Here is a 13,053-nt window from a genome sequence, read left to right as displayed (position 1 = left end):
ACTGTGCGAGAGGTAGCACATCACATTAAAGGGGCTCTGAACCACTTTTTATTGAAATGGAAAAATTCATTTGAAGTTAAAATAAGCTATTTCAGAAATACTTTGCCACAAAAAGTACTTCAACGCATTCAGCAGAAGCGGAGTTATTGGCAATCAAACACGACCTTTGCGGTGTTTCCACTCCTCCTTCAATTATTTGCACTGCGAAAGCTATGGCGGAACAGGGTGTGCCCAAAAAGGTCCGTCCGCTTGCTGAACGTCACCGTGGCGTGCAGTTCAAATTTGATTCTGGATGCCACTACTTCCGATTATGGCAACTAGTATGACGTGCCAAACGTAAGCCAAATGCGGTTGTCTTCAGTGAGCCGCAGTGCACTTGGCCAGTGGACTCTTTGCGACACCCCGCGGCAGTCACTGTATCTACACTACGTAGCAGACTGCAGAGTACATGCAACTGTAGCGCATATGCGCAGCGTTTGCTTTGTGCACGACAGGGCTTGAGTGCGTGCTCACACTCATATGCTGCAGTCTGACCGTGGTGCAGACCGGCTTAGTCCTTCCCCAGCTTGACCGATGGATAGTAGCCACATCCAACTTGCACATTTTGAAGCGCTATCAATAAGTCTGCCAAGGCGTCTAACCAGGAGAGGCCAGGAGTCCGCACACGCTGGCAAGCGTGCATGTGGTCTAACCTTAAGTTTATCATGGTTCGAGACTATTTGAGTGTTCAAAACTAGTTGAAATCAGCGAGATCCAACGGCTACAACACCGTTAAGCAGGGTGGCCAAAGTTTAATTCTTATGCATGTGGCCAAGCGTGAGCAGACGATTGTCGACTTCTTCCGGAAGTACATAATTATCAAAATTCAAAAGCAGATTTTTGCTTACTTCGGCCTGTTTATTAACTTCGTCAATAAATATACACAGTAACAGTAGGAAGAAACGCACTGATCCAAACACCCCTCTTGATTCACTGTCAGCTTTTGGCCAATAGCAGCCGCATTTTCTGGACACTTCATTACGAAATAAAGTGTCCAGAAATGATTTAAGAGCAGGGTTCTGTTGAAAAGAGAGCATTTGAAAGAAAGGCAACATTGCGCTCTGCTTGCGAGATCCATGCGTCGTGCACGACTGCAAAACTTGGCCGAGATGTTCACAGCAGCATATGCTACCCGCGGACTATGTTTTTTCACCAAGCCCGAGGGGTGGTTCAGGACCCCCTTTAAGGCGAGACATTGGCACACTGCACCAACCCTGTAATGCCCAGCATACATTACATGGTACAACATAATCTTAGCTTTAAAACACACTTGGAACCCTGTTATTGGCGAAAATTGAAGAGTCGAGAGAAGGTACCAAGGCTCCCCACCTAAATGTGTCGTTATCTCTAGGTGCAGCGATTTCCAATTATTACCTTATAGATGTGCAATGCACGCCATTGCAATGAATCCTCATATGTTGATATACTGTATCCACTCATTTACAGCCCATTTTCATGCAAGGTCTGCACCCAAACGCTGAAGCATGAAAATTTCAAAAAGTAAAAATTTCACTAAGCAACATGTACTATCGACCCAAAATGGTACAGACCACGGGATCTTGGAAAACGCTAAATATCCGAGCAGCCTTTAAAAGTAGCCAGTAAAACCGCACATCAAAATGTTGTTCGCATATACCAGTAGAGGCTGAAAATGGGAATACCAGGCTGCGTTTTGAGGCTGCAGAGATATTCAGCTTTTTGTCAAATCCCTTGGTCCGTAAACTTTTTTGGTTGATAGTACATACCAATGTGCTGATTAATTTCCACTAGCTGCTACTAGGTGGCACTAGTTACTGTCCTGCTGATAACATCATCATCATTATCACCGCACCCAGCTGAATCAGGTGCCATAGGTCCAGCACATTTCAAAGGTATTGGTGCACTGTTTAGCTGCATTGCGTTTTCGGGTGCATAAAGGGGGCACTGCCGCAAGAAGTCTGCATATAGATTTTGAATGCATGGCGTGCGGTTTTGTTCAATACCGTCATCAACAGCTTAAAGGTAACTGGAACCTCTAAGAGTATGGACAAGCAACTTTGGGTCGGCACTGATGAGGCGAATTCATCGAACGATGAGGGCAGTGGAAAAGACGACGATGACTGAATAAAAGTGTTCATAGTCAACCGTCAGTGGTTGCATTATTCTGCATTGCAGTGCGAGCACACCTTAAAACAGAAAGCAGCCATAAGCCTGCCTCATGTAAGGCCTGCAGCCGGTAAACGAATTGAAAAAAAAAAGAAAGTAGGGACCTTACCACGAGTAAATACAATACTTTCAGATACAACATACCATACTTCTCACTTGGTTTGGTCTGACTATAATAACCCTGCAACAAGTCCTGCTTTTCACAGGCGCAGCTGTAACAGACTAATCGGCAACAACAGATGCAATTTAGGTGAGGCACACACACAACATGCCCCTTGCCAAGATAGTTAATATTGTCATCCACTCAAGTGTATCATGAAGCTACAAATAAAACCCAGATGGGTTTCATCCCATATGGGTTTTATCCTGGACCAGAAGAAATTTTTTCCTCAACTGCAAAGCTTTCTTTCTAAGAAACCCGTATCGGCTACCTTTGTGGCTTCGTGCTACATTCGGGTGGACAACAATTTTCCCTTTCGTGACACTTCCTCCACCTTGCAGGATTCCGCAGAACTGATTTGCCAAACGTACTTTGCTGCGCCAATGTGTGTGCTGCACGCATGCACCATTGCTATACATTTAGAATCCTGGTATAAAACATACACCAGATTTTCAACAGGGCTAAGGTTACATGCTCTCAAATGAGACGTGGGTACTTCTACATTTATGCAAGTGTGTTATTCAAGCGGGTCACTCCATCAACTCCATCACTAAGCAGGCGGCACACACCTGAATCGGGAACAGACTGGCCTCCTTGACCTGGAAGAGCTTGACCTTGAATCCTTTGCTGAGGTAGGCGGCCTGATAGGCTGCACCGAGCGCCGCCGCCTCGTCTGCATTGACGCTCTTGCCTAGCTCTCGGCTGCTTCCCAGAGCAGTGTGCAGCTCCTGCTGCACGCGCGGAATGCGGGTGCTGCCACCCACCACTATCACTTGGTCGATTTCACCCTGGAAAACGATAGAAACAAAGACAACAGCCATAAAATTAAATGGACAATAAAATGATTTAGTGTTTCTCTTTGACTGATAGGATTCTTTACACACTCAATTTTCTTTAATATTGTGGTAATAAGTTAAATACACATTAGAAGACAAAGTAAAGGTCAAAGTAACATTTTTGTTTTTAATTTCGCACCAAAACTCCAGCACTGGTACATTAGGTAGTGTGACGTCACAAATTTCCAAGTATTCTCCCTATATGGGTTCTTGTGGCTTTGTAAATGTTCTCAAAACTAGTTAAGTAACGTGTTTTGCTCTTTCTAGAATACAATGTAATCCATCTTTACCAATAAAAATTAACTAGGCCCTAGCAGATGGCATTAAAATCCATAACTTCACAGCAAGAGGGTGCGGGAACTTCCCCAGGCAGTATTGCCACCAGTTCATTTTTGCACCTCTTCTGGATTGTGAAGCTTGTTCTCACAGCAAGAGTTACTTTTTTTTTTTTTTTTTGCTATTGTCAGAGGTAATTTATTAACATATGGTGAAAAATACTTATGCCTTTATGGCTGCAAAGAGCAGCATGGAGCAGCAAACAGTTCTTTTCTAAGCAAGCTCAAAATTTTTGCACTGGTATACCAGCTATGGGAACAATAATGCGCAAGAATTAAAACCCACTGCTCACCAAGGTCATGCCAGCAGATGAAAGAGCCATGTGGATTGGTGCAGCCACACGCTTGAACAGGTCATCGCTGATTTCCTCAAACTCAGCCCTGGTGATTGGGTGCTTGAAGTCCACATCTTCCATTACATTTTCAACCTGCAGTGAAAGAAAGCCCAATTCAATCTCAGAGGAATGTCCGCAGATTTATAACAGAACACATGCATAAAGAAATCGGTGTGCATCAACTGTTAACACTGTTACAATAATTCCTGGGAAAGGTTTTACTGGGAAAGGTTTTACAGTTGCACATCTCACCAAAATTAGCAAGGAGCTCAGGAATGACAGCATGTTTGTTTTTACAAAACACTGCAGATCTGCTTAAACAAACCCCACAAGTTCCAGGATGTCAGCTGTCCCTTTGTTTTCTTACATAACAGCACTTTCCTGTGGGCAACAAGTGATAGCTTGAAACTTCATCTTTCACCCAAACCATCTGGATTAACATGTGAGGCCTTTCACTATGCTATCTCCAGCTCTCATTAGTCTCTCTCTCTAAATAAGGCAGCAATGTAACTTTTCAATTAACCAGTATCCATAACAAAGTGTGTTTTCCATTTGTTCACAAAGGTTTCATTCCTGTTTTCCCCTTTAATAGTCGGTTCATTTCAGTTCCATAACCAAAAGTTAGCTCAAGCCCACAAGAAGAAAAGGCTCAATGATCGCACCTGGGCTATGTGTTCAGTGTTGGCACTTAGAACTTTCTTGACACGATCAGCCTCCTTGAAGAGTTTGGCCAGCCCACGCTTGTTGTCAAACACATCCTGCTTTGTCTTCTTGAGCGCACTGAATTCCCGGGCGAATCGCTGGCCCAGTCGCAGCTTGAACTCCAGGCCACCCAGAAAACGATCATACCTGTTTCAGACAGAACAGTCAACTCTAAGTGCTGGAGAGAACAAATAATAAACAGGTGTGTAAGCCTGTTTAATTGTTCTTCAAGGTGTGTAACCATGACTACCACCCTACTGCAGGACAAAGTATTCAGTGCTAACCTACCACTGATGTCCTGTGTAAATTGTGTTCACCACATGTCTGACAGTTTCATATTAACTGATACAGAGCGATAAGAAGCTTGAAAGGGAACTGGGGGCAGTGCAACAAGTGAACACAGATAAAGTTATAGGTGCCCTGTTAAAATATAAAAAATAAATGCACTAATTGTATGAAGTCATAACTGAGAAACCAGAGATTCTTAACAACTCAGCACAATGCCACCATTAAGCACTGACATTCAGCCAAGTGCTTGCTGCTAGCTGCAATTGGTGCATCCTTCAAACATCACAACTATAAACCTAGTTCATTTAGAAACTAAACCGCATTATACAATGACCTGCATTGTACAAGAACCCAGCATGCATCACGGCTCACGGCATTGAAGTACTATGTACTGTTAATCTCATCTACTGTTAAGGGGACAAGCGATATGTAGGAAGCAGGTCAAACTAGATATACGGAGCAGGCATGTATACAGCATGAATTTAAAATTAATCTGTAACATAGACTTTTTTTTTTTTGGTGGGGGGTCAAGATATGTATTTCCAATAACTGAGGTATTGAATAAAACAACAAATTGTAGAGGTGGCACAGTGTAAAAACATTAACACAGGCTACTTCTACAGCTGCTCAGAGATGATGAACATAATAACAATTACATGATCCACAAAAAAAAAAGAAAAACGCACACACAAAATGACTGGTCCTATTAAGAAAATCTAGAATTAGGTGTTACCAAGCTTACTTCAAAGAAGTTTGCCCCATAAAATTACGCCGAGCATGAAAGTATAAGAAACAAAGCTGACTAAAGTGAAGTGGTACAAAGAAAAGAGAATACAACTGCGTGATATATAATCGGTTATTCGTCATTCAGGCCACCTACATATATGCTATTCTATGCCTTAGATTAAGCCACTCCAGTAGACATTTTATTCACATTTTGACTGCCTCAACCCATAGAGAATCATATACGTTGAACATAAAGATGCCCCATTTAGGCACCACTCATTAGCAACAGCTGTCATAGCTGACCAGAGCAACCTGCAAAGGAGCCTCACCCCACACCCTTGATGGAAAGCTGAGGCACATGCTCGGCGAGAATCTTGTCCTTGGTCTTGACCGTCTGGTAGGCCACGATGGTGGCTGTGGTGCTGCCAGTGCCCATGTCGTAGAACAGGATGTGCACTGGAGTGTCATTGAACTCCTTGCGGCGGAAAACACCATAGTTGAGTGCCGCTGCAAAAGGATTAAATCATCACTGCAATGATAATTTTTCTTTTTGTTTTAACAGACATGACCAAGATGACATTGAACTTGAGATAAACTTCAAGAGCCCGAATTCCAGGAATGTACTCTGACCTGCCTAGGAATAATGCAACTGTTGCCTGATCAAGCAGTAAATGATGCTCAATACGACAAATAACATTGAAAAGTGAATACATCACAGCAATGACAATGAGAAAATGATCGACTCAAAGTCATAAAGCAGCCTGGCATCACATAGCATAGAGTTTTAAGAGGAATGTTTCGCTCAGGGCCAACTCTGATTTGCCTATTCAAATACATATAAAATTCAGAAATGCTATTACGAGACAACTGCTGAACTGATTTGAATGAAATTTGTCACAGTTAATAGAGAAGGTTAAATTCTAGCAACTGTAGGAGGCAGATTTTCGCTTTAGGACCTCAAATTTTTACAAGATTGCTGAAAATTCGTAAAAAATAACAATACAATGTTAACAAATTTGCAAGTCTGGACCAAAAATAACAGATATTGCCATTTTCTAAACTGCATGTGTTAAAGCAACTGATGCGTACAATGCGATATCCAAGTTTAGAACTTACATGAAATCATTACAATTTTTACAAGGATATTGCAAAGGGTTTCCCAAATTTCAGAGCAGCGTATAAACAGATAAATTTTGTCCACTTAGGATGCGTTAGATGTCATTAACAAAACTGTGGTATTGTTTTTTTATGGCTGAGTTACAGAGTTATAACACTGCTAGTGCAAGACAGGGGCAATTGGAGATCGCTTGGGGGGCCTTCGTCCTGCCCAGTGGACATAAACATACACTGACGATGATAAAATTTGTTATATGCACTAGTTCAAATATATAAAATGATCTAAAACAAAACAGAAGCACCAATGCAAAGACATGACATGCGAGTACTACGCGGAATCCGGTAAATAAACAGAAACAGAAGCCTCACCGGCAGTGTTGGCTCCGATGAGCTGAAGAAGTTTCAGGCCCCCAAGGCTAGCAGCCTGAGCAAGTGCTCTCCTTTCTGCTTGGTTGAAGAACGCAGGAACTGTGATCACAGCATCCTTGATTGTCTGTCCTGGAAAGCAAAAAGAAAAAAAAAACATGGAGCCATTCTGGAGTGCCATTGTGCAGAGAAGATTGTCATCTAGTGCTTGTCCAATGGCTACAAGTGCAGGCATTTACTTCGAGAAACTGTGTAAGAACAATAAACGAGACATTTCTGAAACATGCACATTTGCATTTTTCTCTCCCCATTTGGATCAAGCAAGCTTAACACTGCCATTCCCATACATTACAGAAAGGGCAGTGTTTTAGATTTCAGTATTTTTTTTTTTGTCATGCTTTGCAAGCTAGCCTGCTCAGAAGGGAAAAATGAGTGTCTGAGTAACAGTAGACAGACTAGTGCACATACGAAAGAAAAATACACTCAAATGACCATTCACTCATTGGCCCAACTTCATTTGGCCACTTTGGCACTGAAACACTTCCAACAAGGACCACAATTATAATGCAAGTCTACACAGTCCACTGTGCTTCCAATAAAACTTTCATGCCTCGCTTGTTTGGTCACTATAGACATTTCCACACAGTTGGAGATACCTGCCTTTTGGTCTGCGGTCATCACATGCGAGAGCCCCCCTTATGCACCTGTTCCCTTCAGCATGTTTCAGTACACCTAGCATGAAACTGCCCCAGTCCAGCCGCCAACACGGTAACCCCCATCAAGCTATTAAAGAAAAGGTTCAAAGTTTTTTTTTTTTTTTTTTACATTGTTTGCCATCACCAGACAACAAATTCCTACAAGTCACTACTTGCTCAGAAAGTATAGGCACTGAAAGAACTCTGTTAAACCTCACCAGCAGCATTTGAAGCAAACTCCCTTGCATAAGCCAGAATCATGCCAAGCAGTTCCTCAGGGCTGAAGGTCATGCCCTCTGGGTGCCTGAACAGGACACCACCCGTCTTTGGGTCAGCCTCCAACTGGTAGTATGGGAAGCGACGTTCAAATTCCTTCACCACCGGGCTGTTCCTGTCCTTGCCCAACAGGTCAAGGAAGTGCGAGTAGCTCTTGTCTGGAAATCTGACACCCTGCATGGCAAGATTGAATGTCGGTTCTTATGGTTGAAGGTTTTTATAATGCCGGACAGCTAGATTGTATTCTACATTCTTTTGCGTTCTAGTTGCATTTTCATAAACATAGTGGCAGTTTCGTTTTTGTTGTGGTTCTAGTTCTGTTGCGGGCCCTGACCGTTCACAGTACCTCTATCTCTATTGGCAACTGAGTTAGTCGGGCAACTACACTGTACCTTTCTTGTCGAAAATTATTTTTCCAACGTTGCTGCACAAACAGACTGGCGGCTCCCGGCACTAACAGAGTTGGTCATTGCCAGCCGCTCACCCCGCCCCTCATTTTGTCCACTCGAGTAGGCCACCCTAGACTGCAGTGCTTTAGCCAGCACTGGAGCTGGAGTGCCGGCAAAGTGAGCTGCACATTTATGTGTTGCCTTTAACAGTAGACTGTACTGTACTTACAGTTTATACTGGACAAAATATTCAACTAATGAATCCAAATGTGCTGCCAGGTAGCATACACCGCAAAATGTTACCTCTGTGTGAAATTTAAGCCCGAACAAGCCAGCCACTGAGTACCTGAATAAGCAAATTGGCATACACTAAAACTGCCTTTTATGTTGGGTGGACAACAAGGAATGTGCCTTGGCTTTGTTTTAACTATCATTAGCACAGGTTTAATGTTACCACAGGTGTCATTGTGACCAGCAAATAGTGAAGCTGACGACAATCGGTAAACCCAAAATGAGCATATGAATGAGTTGGGGGATGCTAAACTATCTTCTGTTTGTTTGGGCTGCATTGCAAAAAGAAATCGCTGTCTGCTCTTGGAAGGAACTGAACTGATCGTTGGAGGTTTGTTATGGTACTGTGCAATAAATTGACCACTATCATAGTGACTCAGGTACAAATATTTTGGACCATATACAGCTGGGATGTATTCTGCTTTGTTCTGCTACCTTCTAAAATCAACCTCAAGCACTGCAATAGCACCAGAGCACTACCAATCTGGTAGCAGACCCAGATTTCGTAAAGCAGCATGTTTTGCCCAAAAGAAATTGTGTGCCTATAGTTAAACTAGGTATTACTGCTTCTGGAGCTCTGTTAAAATGTAGTGCACCATTTTCAAAGCATGACATGACAACACCTCTCATAATGACATTGCCTGGCACAAGGTAGCAGTATAGTTATTTGCAGTCATCATTTATCAATAGCTTGTCCATTTTCCCGAGATACTTTCAACATTTGTGGCTTGCAGCTGCTGCTCTTTGGCTATCCTTGCAAAAAATTGTACTGGCTGTCTTGCTCTACCCAAAACTGTAATCGAAACTAGATGCACCTTTCTTTAACAATGCGACTGCACGGTTGCAACATTAAGCAAGTACAAAAAATAATAAAATTAAAAGGAGCTACCAAACGTGATCCAGATATAGATGGTCATAAGCTAGGAACACTTACAGTTGAAACAGCTTGTTCACCAAAATGCCGTTCCCCATCTCGAAATGCAATAGCAACTGGCGTTTTTCGTTGCGAATCTCTGAAGCAAAGGCAAAGAAATCATGTAAACAATGCACATAATTTAGAATGTCACAATATACAATTAATATTTAAAAGCAGTTATAGCCAAGAAACCCTGAAAAGGAACTTACTTGTTTAATGCGATTTCCATAGGGACTCCAGGCTGAAAAAAAGATTATGTACAAGTTCAGTAAACAATCCCTTAGGTGTGCAATGTAACTGCAATACAAGGGCATTTGCATCTAACGAATGTCATATCACAATGGTTTGTTAATTTATCTGCCTAAGGTACAAACCTCGCAGCCAATGGTAGCAGTAAAAACCATACCACACAGATATGCCTTGTAACGTTTTCCATCAAGCAAGTTCTAGAACCTACACCATTACATTTAAACACAATACATTGGAGTGTTTCTGTTTGTAGTTTAACTTAAGCCATGGTGCCTGAATACTCTCATTCATTATCATTCTAAAGGAGGCACACTCGAGACATGGATGAACATCATCACATTAAACATGAGCACTCGGGTGCATGCGATTTGGTGTTTGTCCTTGTCTCAGCAAATGTGCTGCCTTTAGAATGATAACTGCCAACCAACTAGCCCACTAATAAGTTTTGGACACTTAGTCATGCCTTCCATGCACCTTGCATTATTCTATGAAGAATTACTGAAGGAGCATAACTATACTGCGTGATACGACAAAAACAGTAATCAGGTATATGACAAACTCACTGAAACAATGGCAACTTTCATCCACTCAACACCAAGGTCCACAGACATGACTGCAATGCATTCAACTGAAAAGAGAGAGAGAGAGAGTTGGAACATTTGCACAACATGCGTATAGGCAAATTGATAAGCTATTCGCTAGTATATCAAAGTAAAGCCGTCGTGAAGCTCTTCTGCGCGTATTATGACAGGTCCAGACACACGACATAAACAAAATAGAGTTTCCTTATTTTGTGTATGCAGAAAATAAAATCGTTCCGAACAAACAAGGCCGATTGTGCACGAGGGAACTCTATGACGAAACATTATTAGAGTGTACTACATTACCGAACATATGTCCCACCCAAAGCGTGATACAACGTGGTGCCAGGTATCCACAAACTCAAGCAGACTATAACAATATATTTAAGAAAAATGTGTGCTTAAAGTTACATATAGACAGAGTGCTGCTAGGGTAACGGTGACCAGGGTTTCGTTCCACACGCAAGCAAGTGCTGACTTGTGTAAACATAGGAGACGGTGCTTCAGTACGTGCACCTGCCTGCCGCGGAAAACACACGGTAATTACAACAAGCGAAGGAACAAACATATTGCAAAGAAGGAGATGCTTATACTCACCTTTGTAGAAGCTAATTATTGACAACGCGACGACACACCATGAGAGGTGCAGTCGCGAGATTGACGAAAAGGCCATTGCTACTGATTAGAGTGGGACCTGAAACGAGTTCATGGAGGAAAACGTGTTCATAAATTCGGGCTTTCACTTTAAGGACCAAGAGATGCTGCAACACTACGAATATTAAAGTAAGCGTCAGAAGCTCCGGCCGCTGATCGGCTCTAAGCGCAAGGATCAGCTGCAGAGCATGCACCTTTCATTCATTGGCAAGACACCGGCATTGGAAACTTCGCTCCCACCGCCGAACACGAGTTACGTGCACGTACAATACACGCAAACTGTACAGGGGAGTACTCACCTAACCAACCTAACTACTCTGTGTCCAAGGCTGAAATTAAACAATACTATTCATCACTATGCACATGTCCCGAAGCGCCGGCGAACGAATTTCGGAGTTTTTACTGATGACCGGGGAATGTGGCGATGGGTGATTGGACTCTCGCCGCCGGATATCCGGTAGAATGACACGTGGATCCGATGTTTGAATCTGTGGTTTGAATGCACAGAGCACCTACAACCAAGCGACAGATATATTCGTTACTTTCACAGCTGATAAGATTACTGGGGTACTACAATAACGTAAAACGTCATTTCGCTTGTTCTTTTTGGTCTCAAGCTCGCGAGGAATCAAAACGTAAGCAAAAGCAAAGCGATGTAAAACGTTGGGATGCCTCGGACGTCGACGGCAACGGGCGACAGTACTCGCTACTGTGGCCCTTGGACCTATAAAATCGAGTGCAACGGAATACCATTGTCATACAGAAGAGTGTAATACGACCTAACTATTAATACAACGCAAGTTAAACGAACTGAGCTGTTCGCACCGCCCGTTGCTAAGCGGGCCACCATAGCTGTGCCTGGGACAGGGATTTGCGCGGGAGTTTTGAATTTACATGTAGCGTCACATTAGCGTTTCCGGTTTTAACCGAAAACACCGAATTCTGCGGTAACGATCAGTGAAATCTAAATTAGCAGATAGCTAATACGGGTGTCACACGGTACACTTTCGATCGCGATCGGGCTCGATCGAAAGCGCGCCGTGTGGCACCGGTATAAAGACATCGATCGCCACGCAGCTGCTAGCTACATGTCAGGTGACTCTAGGGGTGGCGGGCGGCCAATCCCCAAAATTATTGTCGTGTCCCCCTCCCAATTCCTCCTCCTACCACCATGAAGTGCTCAAGGAGGTTATACTAAAAGTTTAGTATAACCTCCTTGGAAGTGCCAAACAAAAATGTAGAATCATGCTCTGCAACTCCCCCCCCCCCCCCCCCCCTTCCATCCCCCTTACAGAGAAATTTTGGCGCCGCCCCGCGCTCCGACGTAAGGAGCCTGGTGAGGTCAACGTCACGCTTCAGCCTATAACCCTAGCAATATTTATCTTTTAAGCGAAGCTTTATAGACTCACAGGTGTCGGCGATGGTGGTGGTGGTGGTGTCACGCTGAAAAGTGAGCCGATCCTGGCGATTGTGCAGAAATGGTCCAAGCTCATAGGCACATACCCCCGTGGGCTCGGGGACCTGTAAAGCCGATCCTGGTGATAGTGCAGAAAGGGTCCACGCTCAATGGCACATATCAGGGACAAAAAAGAGAGAGAGAGAAGAGAAGAGAGTGAGTGAGAAAGGAAGAAAGAAAGAGAGAAAGAAAGAAAATCACCACGGAGGTCAGATACACACACGACAAGCTTCGCTTAACCCCATTTTCTCGACAGGGGAAGGACTGGTGATTTTTTTTATTTCTTCATACCTATTTGCTCTAATTTTGCCTGTTGCTGCGACGAAAACGAGAAGCAGTTAGGGCAGTGGTATAGCCAGAGGGTAAAACACCTCTCCCCCCCCCCCCCCCCCCCCCCCGCAACCTTAACCTTTATGTTAGAAGGTGGCCTTCCACCCCCTACCCTTCACCCTCCGCGTCCCCGGTAAAGTGGGAGCCTCCTCCTAAAAGCATTTCTGG

At 43.4% G+C, this 13,053-nt stretch overlaps 1 protein-coding gene across 2 annotated transcripts in view; it reads right to left on the bottom strand.

Annotated features, from left to right (window-relative positions):
• LOC119456017 (hypoxia up-regulated protein 1) overlaps positions 1-11,600 on the bottom strand; it is a 38,173-nt gene extending 26,573 nt beyond the window's left edge. Inside the window, exons 1-11 of one of the 2 annotated variants that reach the window (XM_037717608.2) lie at positions 11,399-11,600; positions 11,043-11,139; positions 10,428-10,492; positions 9,825-9,856; positions 9,634-9,712; positions 7,962-8,193; positions 7,052-7,180; positions 5,896-6,073; positions 4,513-4,699; positions 3,809-3,943; positions 2,914-3,132 (exon numbers count right to left, since the gene is read on the bottom strand). In XM_037717608.2, coding sequence (XP_037573536.1) covers positions 2,914-3,132; positions 3,809-3,943; positions 4,513-4,699; positions 5,896-6,073; positions 7,052-7,180; positions 7,962-8,193; positions 9,634-9,712; positions 9,825-9,856; positions 10,428-10,492; positions 11,043-11,118 — 1,332 coding nt within the window. In that variant the 5' untranslated portion in view covers positions 11,119-11,139; positions 11,399-11,600. The remainder of the gene's footprint in view (positions 1-2,913; positions 3,133-3,808; positions 3,944-4,512; positions 4,700-5,895; positions 6,074-7,051; positions 7,181-7,961; positions 8,194-9,633; positions 9,713-9,824; positions 9,857-10,427; positions 10,493-11,042; positions 11,140-11,398) is intronic. The other variant, XM_049669503.1, reaches the window with a different exon arrangement.
• Positions 11,601-13,053: the final 1,453 nt, after the last annotated feature.

The sequence above is a fragment of the Dermacentor silvarum genome, chromosome 6 (genome assembly GCF_013339745.2).
Source record: "Dermacentor silvarum isolate Dsil-2018 chromosome 6, BIME_Dsil_1.4, whole genome shotgun sequence".
Lineage (NCBI taxonomy): Eukaryota > Metazoa > Arthropoda > Arachnida > Ixodida > Ixodidae > Dermacentor > Dermacentor silvarum.
Note: the sequence above shows the minus strand (reverse complement) of the source record. Positions and strands in the feature narration are given on the sequence as shown.